At 34.7% G+C, this 13,252-nt stretch overlaps 1 protein-coding gene across 1 annotated transcript in view; it reads left to right on the top strand.

The window, feature by feature from the left end:
* The window catches only part of LOC140437493 (N-acetylgalactosaminyltransferase 6-like), a 60,315-nt gene extending 47,782 nt beyond the window's left edge, over positions 1-12,533 (top strand). The window contains exons 5-10 of the mRNA XM_072527055.1: positions 183-371; positions 3,661-3,838; positions 5,179-5,407; positions 5,826-6,047; positions 8,486-8,743; positions 10,518-12,533. Coding sequence (XP_072383156.1) covers positions 183-371; positions 3,661-3,838; positions 5,179-5,407; positions 5,826-6,047; positions 8,486-8,743; positions 10,518-10,685 — 1,244 coding nt within the window. The 3' untranslated portion in view covers positions 10,686-12,533. The remainder of the gene's footprint in view (positions 1-182; positions 372-3,660; positions 3,839-5,178; positions 5,408-5,825; positions 6,048-8,485; positions 8,744-10,517) is intronic.
* Positions 12,534-13,252: the final 719 nt, after the last annotated feature.

Genomic DNA, 13,252 nt, shown 5'->3' with positions numbered 1-13,252 from the left:
ATATTACATGAAATTGAATATTTTTTTCTTTATAGAAGATATTTTCCAGGCCTGCCTGTAAACGTTTATGGATCTTTTGGACTCCTCCACGTGCAACATTAATATTTTTGTAGACTGTATTATTTTTCTTCAAATATTAAAAATGTTATACATGTTAAAGCACATATGTCATTTATTTCTAGCTTTTACCAAGAAACCTCTGGATGATTATTTAGCTGCAAATTTAACTAAAGTTAGAGCCATACATTTACCTGAAAGGAGTGGTCTAATCAGAGCTAGATTAGCGGGTGCCAAAGCAGCTACAGCTGAAGTGTTAATATTTTTAGATTCCCATACTGAAGCCAATGTTAATTGGCTTCCGCCTTTGTTAGGTAAGTGTAAAATATGCTGATCAATTTTTCTATCACTTAATACTTTGGAATTGCGTTGTAGATTTTTAAGCAAGAATGAACAAATCCAACTCTTTGTATAAACATTGGCAGATGTCTAGCGAAATCAAGTGCTATTCTTTTTTTTTAATTCACGCTTCTTTCTCCATCTCACATGAATTTAAAAAATATATCTTAATTTGATCGGGAATTGACGAATATTACGCTTCCTCAGGTCATTCCGCTCAATGCTCAAGGTTGCGTAGACTGGTCACTCCACAGGCAAAATATTAAAGTTTCTTTTATCTGGGCGGTCGAGGAAGTCACCTTGGTCTAGTAAGTCAGCAGTTCGAGCAGGGGCCTACCGGCAAGTTATGGAAGTCATGAAGAAGTGAGAATTAGATTTGAAATTTCAGTATAAGGCTAGGCGCACATACGAATTTGGACGGTCGATAAAAGTTCGAACTTTTATCGATGGCATTTACACAGCACAAAGAAGAGATCTATATCACAGCGGACATGCCCTTCAAAAATCCCTCTTTGAAGAAACCCAAAAGGCCTTAAATAAGCTGAAAAATCACAAAGCGCCGGGTATGGACGAAATTCTGAAATATGGGGGAGACGCACTACATCGCCAAATCCACCAACTAATAACGCACATATGGTTAGAAGAAAGAATACCAGCACGATGGAAGGAAAACATAATAGTGCCCATCCACAAAAAAGGGGACAAAATAAAATGAGCGAATTATAGAGGAATTTTACTCCTAAACACGGCATATAAAACCCTCTCAAACATTCTTAGTAAACTAATCCCTTATGCTGAAAATGTCCTAGGCGAATATCAAGCTGGTTTTAGGGCAAACAGATCAACAATAAATCAACTATTCGCGCTGAGACAACTTCTAATCTAACAATCTTTTCATAGATTTTCGACAGGCATATGATAGCATAGAAAGAAGCCAAGTATGGAATGCCATGGTGTAAATAATAAACTGTCTGGCAGCGTTGAAATCAACAGTGGACTCATACAGGGTGATGCGTTATCTCCACTACTTTTTAACCTTGTATTAGAGAAAGCCATGAGGTCGGCCAAAATAAAAACAGAATTGCTATCGGTTCAAGGTCCCAAGCTATTACTCACATATGCAGATGATATAGATCTCGTTGGAGACTCCATCCTCCACGAAAGACATCTTCAACAAGGTGGAAGGAATAACAAGTGAAGTAGGGCTGAAGATTAATGAAGAGAAGACGAAATATATGTGTATAAATAGAACGACACGAAGAGACATATTAGGACAAAATGTGACGGTCAACACCTTCAATTTCGAAAGAGTACAACGTTTTAAGTATCTGGGGGCCGTAATAACAGCTGACAACGATGTTACTGAAGAAATAAAAGACAGAATCCAATCTACAAACCGCTGTCTATTCTCACTGGATAAGCTCATAAAATCAAAAAATCTTACAAGAAGTTCAAAGATAAAAATCTATAAATCCATCGTCAGACCTGTAATAACATACGGATGCGAAAAGTGGACCATGGCCAAAGCAAACGAAGAAAAGCTCAGACGCTTTGAACGAAAAATACTTAGAAAAATTGTCGGACCTCACCATGACATCACCACAAACCAGTATAAGATCAGAACCAATATCGAATTAAAATCACTCTACAATGACGCCGATATTGTCCAAGAAATTAAATCACAGCGACTCAGATGGGCAGGCCACGTGCAGAGACTGCATAACGAGAGACTTGTAAAACTTGTATGGGAGGAGATTCCCATAGGCAAAAGACCACTCGGACGTCCCAGAATGCGATGGGGAGGTCCAAGCAGATCTCCGGAAAATGAACATTCCATTTAGCCCTAGGTTGATGGAAGACTGAACAAATTGGAAAAAAATTGTACAGTCAGCCAAGACCCGCCCAGGGTTGTAGCGCTACGTGATGATGATGATTTACACGACACACGCACACTACGCGACATTTATTCGATGACGTTTGGTAATCCACAAAGGTTTGTTAGGTGGAGTACACAAAATCACAATAAACAACACAGAACTACGTAGCAACAAGGACTGACGTATGTTGAGCAGTGTCCAAAAAACTTATCCTCTGGTCGGCCGACAAAGATCGATGTGTGTGCGCGCTTTCATTTGGTTTTCTTTTTGCGGGTTGACACAATCCAAGTAAACTTGGTTAAAGTCTGCTTCGAAGTTGCGCGCGCAACACTTGGAAGCTACTTTGATAGTGTCATCTGTTCATCCAAGTACACTTGTATCAACAGGTTCTATCCAAGTTAAGTAGAACGCTGGCCAACTTCGTTGAATCCAAGTAGTGTGGTATTGTAAAATTAAAATGGCGTCGGTGTCGAAAAATCGAAAACGAGAAGGAAACACAAAAAGAAAACGGTCTGAAAGGGAGACTGTTAGATTCATGGAGTTATACGAAGCTGAGGAAGCATTATGGAATGTACGGATAAAGTAATATAAAAATAAGGATGCTAGAAGTGCGGCATTTTTTCTTTTTTATTCCATTTTTCTCGATTGCAAGCTCATGTATGAACATATTGGCAACCACTAAAACACCTTCCACAATCACTTCCGCTATCTTTACAATGGTTATTTGACATCCAAGTCATTTAACCGTGTCAACTAACTTGGTACAAGTACACTTGTACAAGTCCACTTGGTTCAAGTTGGACTCCAAGCATACTTGGATCGTGTCAATCCGCCTTTTTCCTTGGAAGGACAGCAACGATCACGGCAGCCGTCCATACAGTTTCAGTGATCGAACGCCACACGGAATCGATACCGTGCCGATTGGCGATCGATGTGTGTGCACGCTCACATTGTTTCTTCGCGCCATAAAATGAATTTGTTCGATCGAACTTTTATCGACCGCCCAAATTCGATGTGTGAGCGCCTAGCGTAAAGTTCTAATTGGCCTTCAGAGATCTTAGTTACAATATGCCGGTAAAACGTGTTCAGGCTGCAGTCTACTAAGTTCAAGTTTGTTGTGAAAGCAGAACTAATTGTAAATTATAATTTTCTACTTTTCTACTTTTTGTTTTTATAATTTATATCGTCTTCAATCGTTTTTTGTTCCGTTTTTCTTTTTGACGAAACAAATTAACACATGCTGAAATTTTCTATGGAGACAGACGGAAAATCATTTTTTTAATAAAAATGTAAACTTGTCAGTATTCAGTGAGTGTTCAAAAAATCTATTAGTTTCAAAAACATCTTGTTTTATTCATTTTTTTGATATTTATTATTTTTTTTTTAGAACCAATTGCTCAAGATTACAAGACTTGCGTATGCCCTTTTATAGATGTGGTAGCGTACGAAACTTTTGAATACCGAGCTCAAGATGAGGGTGCTAGAGGAGCTTTTGACTGGGAATTTTTTTACAAAAGACTGCCATTGCTGCCTGAAGATTTACTACATCCTACAGAACCATTCAGGTATACTTTGTAATGTTATTATTTCTGTATATAGTTTCTACTAGGGGAGATTTTTAACGATCCAGCTCACCTTCCTGCGTTCTGTTATTTTTAAGAACTTAAATTGGTCATCAACTCGTCGATGGCTATCCACTGGTAGCTCGCAGAGATTTCTGGTTACTCACAATATATTTTTAACTATTTAGTTTCGCAAATTCTCACAAAAGACACAAAGTATCAACGTAACTGTGATAGAATTGGTTTAAACCCGAGAAAACGGTTTTCCCAAGGCAATTTGAAAATAAATATTTAAATTTTGTTTAGTCTCGTTCGAAGATTCTTAGATGAAATTTCTCTTTCGGATATTTGAAAGACGTGTATTAAAATCTTATACAGGGTAAAAGAAAAATGCTACAAGTTGATGCTGTCGTATGTCTTTTTTTTCTAATTTACATAGAGCAAGTGAACTTTTTTTATCCATTTAGGTTACACAGAGAAGGTGATCTACCGAGACTTTCCTATTTATATGTTTCCCACCAACCCGATTTTTAATGATATATTATCATAATAATTATTATTATTGAAAAAAGTCTATCTTTACTTTGAAATTAAACACAAAAAGTTACCTGGATTTTCAGTAAACTGCTTTAAATTTTCTGTAATCTGGACTTCACTGGAACTAGGCTCTACTGGAATTTCTGGGGGTAGAAACTGGACTTAAACTCTCAGCGTAACGAACACACGGACAAATTCTTCTCCAAACTGCCAAAAAGCCTGGGATGACAACCAGGGAGAAACAAAACGAGGATGGAAACAACGATACTTCCAAACCTCACTTAAACTGCAACTACACATTGAACACATTAAACTGCTACTATTAACTTTACACATATTCCATAAAAAAAGGACGAAGGACGAAGATATTACAAATTCGATGAACAATTTGGACATAACGCTGCAAGCAGTTGTCAACGCTGACAACGCCTCAGCGAGGGTGATCTAATTATCTTTCCGGCAGAACCTTCTCAGCCTCTAAATGGATGTTTATTTCAAACGCAGTATCTAGCGGCTTTCGGTCAAAGAAAAATATCAAAGAATTACGCGTCCGTGGCATAAACAAACTCTAAAAATGTGTTTACATTAACTCGCGACGCATAAAGGATTGAAAATATATTTTGGGTATTTTAACTCGTACGAAAGTAAAGAGAAATACACTGAAATTATTCTTCGGTACTTTAGCAAATACAAGGGGATTTCAATATATATTTCAAAGAATTTGCAAATGCTACATTGTTCTTGTTCTCCTTTTCTCAAACTGTCCCAAAACTTCGTTTAATGAAATATTTAATTTCTATTTTTAGGAGTCCGGTCATGGCAGGTGGACTTTTCGCTATCAGCGCCAAGTTTTTCTGGGAAATAGGAGGATATGACGAAGGTCTGGATATTTGGGGAGGAGAACAGTACGAACTTAGTTTTAAGATTTGGCAATGTGGTGGACAGATGTATGATGCACCATGTTCCAGAGTTGGTCATATTTACAGGAAATATGCACCCTTTCCTAATCCAGGAAAAGGTGATTTTGTTGGAAGGGTAAGTTAATCTGTAATAATAATCTGTATCCATTAAATTACCACCTTTTTATGATGATGTGTTCTAATAAGGTGATTGCGATGCCATTGTGACATATGTATGAGTTTGGCTAGGAGTTTCGATACACTTTAAATGCACTACTTAAGGTTATAACAGATTCAATAATTATTGTGATCCATTTAGCTTGAAAACATCTTCAAATTTTGTATAGATGTGTTTCCAATCCAAATGTGACACATTCTTTAAAATATGTTTAGAATGTCAGTTAGTTTGTTTTGTTTTAAATTAAGAGTAATAGCCACTTTAATCAAACATACATCATTTGGAAATGAGCTGCTATTTATTTGTATAAACATATTTACTAATAAAATATATTCAAGGATTATTATTAAAATATCTATAATATTCTATTACTTAGAACTACAAAAGAGTTGCAGAAGTATGGATGGACGAATATGCCCAATATTTGTACACCAGGAAGCCCCATTGGAAGACCCTTGATGAAGGCGACCTTACAGCTCAGCGAGCCATTAGGGAAAAACTGCAATGTAAATCGTTTAAATGGTTCATGGAAACAATTGCATTTGACCTTCCCTTGAAGTATCCTCCCATTGAACCACCAGATTTTGGATACGGAGAGGTAAGAGCTTTTAAGTTTGGTTTTAACTTTTTCAACAATGATCTCTTTTTGTTCCTTTTCATTTTTTCTTATGGACATCGTATCGAAATTTATTCTTATATGTGTAAAACTCCATTATTTTTTGTGCTTCCATACCATTTTCTGTCCATTTTGACAATCGCCTTTTTGAAAAATATTGTTGTGTTGGTTTCATACCACTGTTCTGTAACGGAACTGGACCCATGTTAACAATCTTAACTTGCAGAGTAAGCTAAAGCACTTGGTACTTTGTTCTGATGCTGTTATTTTAATTTTGTTTGAGTTTAAGCTCATTTTGATGAATAAATTAAATAAATACTAAAATTGTAGTTTCGTATTTAATTAATAAATATTTAAGAACTAGTGTTTATAATAAGTGTTCAAAATGTGCTCCATCTACTTCCTGACAGTAATGCATCCTATTTCTAAACTCTTGCCGTACTCGTTTAAATGTCTCGGGGGAAATTGCCCTACATTCTTCAACAAGTAGTTGTTTCAAAATGTCAATATTGTCGGGTGCTGTAGAGTAAACTTTAGATTTCAAGTATCCCCATAGAAAAAAATGTAAGGATGCGAGGTCTGGTGACCTAGCTGGCCATTCTATCGTACCTCGTTGTCCAATTCAATTTCAGGTATTAACGGTTCAATTGCATTTTGTAGCATCTCCAGATACACTTCATCGGTTAAGTTAGTATTGAGAAAAACAGGCCCAACTATGTGGTTTCCCCAAATATCTGCCCAAACATTTAATTTTTTATACCTCGCATTATGTGTGTTAACATTTCCATTGAGAGAAAAAGTACTTTCTTTCGAAAAAGTTGGTGCACAATTTTTAATTTGTATGGATGAAATTTGTTTTCAGCCAACACTTGGTGTACTGTCTTTTGAATGATTCCATAGATAGATGCAACTTGGTCTGTAGAATAAGTAGGGTTCATTACCATTTCTGAAATTATGTCAATTTTTTTGTCATCACTAATTGTTGGCCGACCAGATCGTTTGGTATCTTGAACACTACCTGTTTGTTCAAACCTCCGTACTGAGAAAACTGCACCAGCCTTTCATACTTTTCATTTGGTACTCCAAATACGTACTTACCAACTATAGCTTCCCTCTTTATAGTCTCATGGTCTCTTTTACGTTATCTTTGACACTGTGTAATTGGTAATTAACCTGATCAATGTTTGAGACCTTCACTGTACTTACAGACCATATGCAGTCGCATGTCCAATGTGATGTACTCCGTAGAATGGTTTACAGCGATAATTACATGTTCTAAACATTGGATTATGAAATCGGAACAAACTGGTTCTTAACAGTTCCACTATACAATTTCAGAACTTCCTCCCTATACCATGTTAGTTCACAATATCACAGTTAGCTAAATTATTATGTAATTATCACCTGTGACTATCTGAATCAAACCTTTAGATAGCTTTGATGAAGTAATGGCATATTTTCTGCTCTGTACAGTATCTTAAGTTGGTTCGCGTGTGTTTATTTGGCTACATCTGTTCTAGATACCTGTATGCCTTTATCAGCCATTGGGGTGCGCCGTGTTTAGGTGAGGACTTCTCTGCCCGGCTGTCTTTAAGTACTGAGAGACTCATTTTAGAACTCCTCTTGCACACAAGCCAAAAAAGTCACATTTTAATGATGTTTTCGTTAGAATTTCTGAAGTGTTTATTTGTCATTCAAAAGCCTATCTAAAATCTCTCTTCGTTTCTATTTTTAGGTATTGGCACTTGATAATTAGTCTCTACACCTGCATTATTTTAAAGTGGTTGAGAATAATGTCAATCCCACCATAAGAAATTATCTGGCCAACTGTCCTTATCTTTTACAAAGACCGCTCGAAATGCTCAATATCAAGATGGTCATAAGAACTATGTTGGGTTACCCTAATTAGTTTGTTTATAAGTTTCTTGGTTAAAAAACATTCGTGATTGGACTCAGATATCAAATCAGGACAATTATTCCATGTGGCAGAAGATCGAGAAGCCTTCGCAATGGTGATCGCCAACGTCGGGTAACTCTGATATGGCACGTGGCAAGAATAAGACGATATGTTTCTACATTGGTCTCCCTCCAGTTTTTCGTTGACTGTCCTCTCCTATTCCTTCTAACTTAATATTTACTGACTCTCCATCGGTCTCCTGTCGGCGTGAAACGTGCACTAACCATCAAAGTCCAATATTATCCCCGCTTCCACTTTCCTTTTTCTGTTTGTAAACCACCATCCCTTGTTTAATGAATGACCTGTTGCAAAGCGCGTATTCCTGCTTCTAGAAGGCATGTATTCTAAAATTTAGAGGAGGAGTGTTTGCCACAGACCCTTTTACAGTCGAATTATTCACTATCAGATTTATAACCGAGATTTCATTTGCCATTGATAGTATGTAATTCCATTCATTTTACAGATGCGTAATCTTGGGGTACCAGAATTGTGCGTGGACGCTACAAACAAAAACAACCAAGGCGATGTATTGGTAGTTGCTACATGTATAAAAGATTCAGGAAAACATGGAAGCCAAATCTTTACCCTGACTTGGCACAAAGACTTGAGAGTAAACAAGAAGACTATGTGTTTGGATGTTTCGGATCCCAATGAAAAAGCTGAAGTAACTTTATATGGTTGCCATGGGATGAAGGGTAATCAATATTGGAAGTATGATACAGTAAGTATAGAATTAAATAATAAATACGAGTAGTGTTTCGCTTTTTCTTTCTTGAAATCAGCTGAGATGGGCTGATGACTGATCGGAGGACACAACTGGAAGCAAGTGACGCAAACCAGAAATCCAGTAGAAAACACTGGATTGATTTGTGGGGAGGCCTATGTCCAAAGTTGGATTACTTAAGGCTGAAACAGAATAAGAACTTAGGATTGTTAAAAAATATTCAGTTAATCAATATTAGGAAACAAGACTGGTATACACTATTTAAAATGTTTAAAAAACTAAAAAAATAACACTCAAAATCAAAACAGCAACTTAACCTCAAAGGTAAAAAACAACAGCACGATTAGAATATGCTGTACGTGCTGCCATCTACTCAAAGAATTGTTAAACGTTAGTTTATTTGACTTTTACTCGTTTTAAATGTGGCGTGAACATACCCCCTTAACGACAAAAATAATTTGCGAGTAGGAAAATTTTAAATGCCGCGCTCAATGGCCCACTGTTTGATTGCGCATGCCTTATGATGTTCAGCCATTTAAGATTGGTCTAGTTAGGCTAATTTAAACACCAGAATCGTGTTCAGCGGAAAATTTCACATGGAAATGTAGTTTTGGATATTTTTTTGAGCATCTAGAGCCCGCTATGCATGAAAAAGTAAAAAATACGGGAAAAAATTTTTTACTTGGAAAAAATTAAATTAACCATATAGACACCACTATGTGGTGTCTATTCGCTCCGTACGTGACTGACGCGACACCTACCGCCTTCATCTGACAGTTTTGGACCTACCAATTTTCAGGTTAAACATATGACATTAATGACATATGTTTGACATTGTTAAATACAGACGAAATTGACAATTATTAATAATTAACTTTTTAATTATATTTTTTCAGTTTATATACAAAATAAATGTAGTATTAAAAACTGGGTTTCTCAAAATTCATCATAATTCATCATAATATATCTTTTTAAGCCCAAACAGAAAAGAAAAGTTAAAAATCTAGTACTGGCAAATCAAGTTTTTCACGTGAAAGAGCATATAATTAAAAACAGTAATAGTAAAAGTTATGATATAAAAGCTAAAGTCATCAGGCACTCTGCAGTTAGCTTGAAGCCTTATAAAATATCATTTAAGGTAGATTATTTAAATATTTCAATTGCATAAAAATGAGGTTACGTGATATTTCCTTTTTCATATTAATAGCACGGATCCATCTTTTTCTTTTCTCTAATTTATATGTAATCTTTGGGAACCTATAAAAACTACACTTACTATTTTTGCTATTATTAGCACAACTAAATACGCAACATGTAGTTGCACACATTTTTGATAAAATTTATGCGTAAAAAGATAGTGTCCAATTTTGTCATATTTCGCCGCTACGCACGCTGGCATCGTTTCAAGGTACCCCTACCATGGTCACGCACGGAGCGAATATGGTTATGTGTGTAAATATATATTGGACAGACTGAAATTTGGTAAATCATAATAGTATACGAGAATACGCGTATAACATTTACAGAATAAGTAAAAGTTTTCAGCTATAAACTGAATTTCACAACATATTTTCGAGTATATATTTCAGAATATTTCTTATGTACTTTTTTTTGTTTTTAGTTTTTATGTTTAAGTGAAACTAGGCTGACTTTTATTACAACAACGACGTTGGATTGGGTTGGTTAAGCTTGTTACATTTTTCACAGTATCCATTATCTTAGTAGAACTTTAAACCCTGTGCTTTATATATATATATTTTTCTTTTTTCAGGAGAAACAATGGTTTGTCCACGGCGGCAATCCAAGATGCCTAGATATAGATCCTGGCCAGAAACGACTTTATGTTAGTCGGTGTGACTCTGCATCCAAAACACAAAAATGGAGGTTTGAAAACGTTAATTTAACAGCTATTGCTAATTGGGAAAACGTTGGAGTCTAAAGTATTAATAAATCAATTAGAAAAGCATCAGGGTTCCTTATTACCCAGTTAAATTATTAATGCGTACTTGTGTCTTAAGTCTTACTCGAAATATGACGATCTAACTGTAATTTTTCTTTCAAAATTTTTTCTATACTTTATTTTGCATATTTTATCAATTATTTCAGTTCTTTTGATAACCTATTCAATTGATTATAATTTCACATATTTTTTCAACTGATTTCACCAAGTACAAAATGTAAAAGGGACCTCTTACAGAGGACGCTTCCTGAGTGGCACTATTTCCATCACACGACTGTATCATGAAGATAGTTTAAACAGGAAGTTCATATGTTGCCTCTGTCTGCCACTCCGCGTAAACGTCTACACTATCTTGATTATAGAGTCGCTCGACATTGCTAGTCTGGAAATGTCTGTCAGGGTTCATAGGATAAGATAAGCTATATGAAACAGTATGCAGACAAAAAATTTAATGTTTATAGGGAGCAACAAGTAATTTTTAACAATATACTATTTCGTAAATGTATACATAATTTGGGCTTTTTCTTCTTACTGATTTCCAATCAAACCAGCTATTGCAAAAGAGTTGTTTTGAGCTGTAACCATACAAATATTTTAGGTTAGGTTAGATTCAATATGAGTGGGCGCTTAACCACACTTCTACTCGACCTAAGATCTATTGAGCTTGAATTTTTCCCCACGTAGATTTTTCGTTTTATTGCCCTTTTAACTTCTTTTTCAATATTTATTTTCATTCTGTTATTGTATTTAAATATACTTAGCACATCCAACATCGCCTCTTTTTGTCTGAACAAAAATTACATAATTTGAGCAATTACATTTTATACAATGGATGCTTTTTACTTATCATGTGAATTATACTTGTAGATATATTTTTAATTCTTTAAAAGTTCCATTTTTATTATATATATAGATATATATATATATATATATATATATATATATATATATATATATATATATATATATATATATATATATGTTACGAGCAATGTCCGAAATTGGACAATCCTAGCATTGTACGGAAAATCTTGTCCACTTATAGCATTGTACCCCTTAACTGTACAATCTCCTAATGATCAGACTTTGTATAAAAGAATTGCTGTACAATGTTCGAGTTTCAATAAGGAAATACGTCAAAGTTTGGGAGAATATGACAGATATCGATTCATATCGATTTTTACGATTATTCCCCATTTGTTATTAAAGACAAACAAACATCAATGAGGTTATAAATCCATAAATAATTAGGGCTTCTAACTTGTATGGACTATGATGGATTGTAGGATTAAATTATTTTAAATTATCATACACATCTTTTGAAAATCTGTAATGTTTCATCAACATCTTCCCTGTATTATAGTGATGTATCTAGATCTTGAAGCTTTGAAATGTTTCACTAACATTATCAGTCTATTATAGATTGTAGACAAATTTCTTCGTATTATACATATATTTTAGTTTGACACAGCATTTTATCACATTATCGATTCGAAAAAGAACAACTCTATATATAAATAGAAAATATAAAAATATCAAATAATTAACAACAAATGTTCGGTTTTTGATTTGGTGTGTCGCTTGTCAATAATAATTCGAATCGATGAGCGTTTCGATAATAATTTTAATTTTCATCGTTTCGGGGACATTTTACGGTTTGGGGGTACAATGCTAGAAGTGGACAATAATTTCTGTACAATGCTAAGGTTGTCCAATTTCTGGCTTTGCTCGTAACAGATGTATGTATATATATATATATATATATATATACATACATATAGGTAGGTTCATGCCTATGCTACTCTATTTTATAGTTGACTCCACATATATATATATATATATATATATATATATATATATATATATATATGTATATATATATATATATATATATATATATATATATATATATATATATATATATATATATATATATATATATAGAAAAGAAATTTAATCTTTGCAGATTAGTTAAATAGTAAACTCTTAAATATTGGAATCTTGCAGATTTCCCCAATATTTAAGAGTTTACTATATATATATATATATATATATATATATATATATATATATATATATATATATATATATATATATATATATATATCACAGTTGCGTCGACGCAATGCTATTTCAAACCAATCCCACCTTTAGTCCGAAAAATTAAAGCTTACACGAAAATGATATTTTTAACCAAAGACTGTTTTAGATAAAAGCCTAAGAAGGTATCCATATCCACAAACAGTACAATCTGCCGAGGCAAATTTGCCTATTCTATTTGTGAAGGTACAAAGACTACCATGTCCGGTCAGAAACTGCGTTAGTAAGTAGTCTAGTTTCCTGAACTTACATTCCCACCACGGCCTCAGATCGGGAATAAGCTCCTTCATCCACCTTGCCTTTCCACTATCATGCTCATTCTCTCTGCCACTCTACTATCGATCTTTCTCTCTCATTCTCATCTCTATTTACATCCATCCTCCTCGCATACACCCTCGCTCGCTCTTTGCACAACAACACGATCGGTATCACCGCTCCAATGACAT

This window comes from Diabrotica undecimpunctata, chromosome 3 (assembly GCF_040954645.1).
Source record: "Diabrotica undecimpunctata isolate CICGRU chromosome 3, icDiaUnde3, whole genome shotgun sequence".
Classification (NCBI taxonomy): Eukaryota; Metazoa; Arthropoda; class Insecta; order Coleoptera; family Chrysomelidae; genus Diabrotica; species Diabrotica undecimpunctata.
The sequence above is the reverse complement of the archived record's forward strand: the minus strand, read 5'-3'. Positions and strand labels throughout refer to the sequence as shown.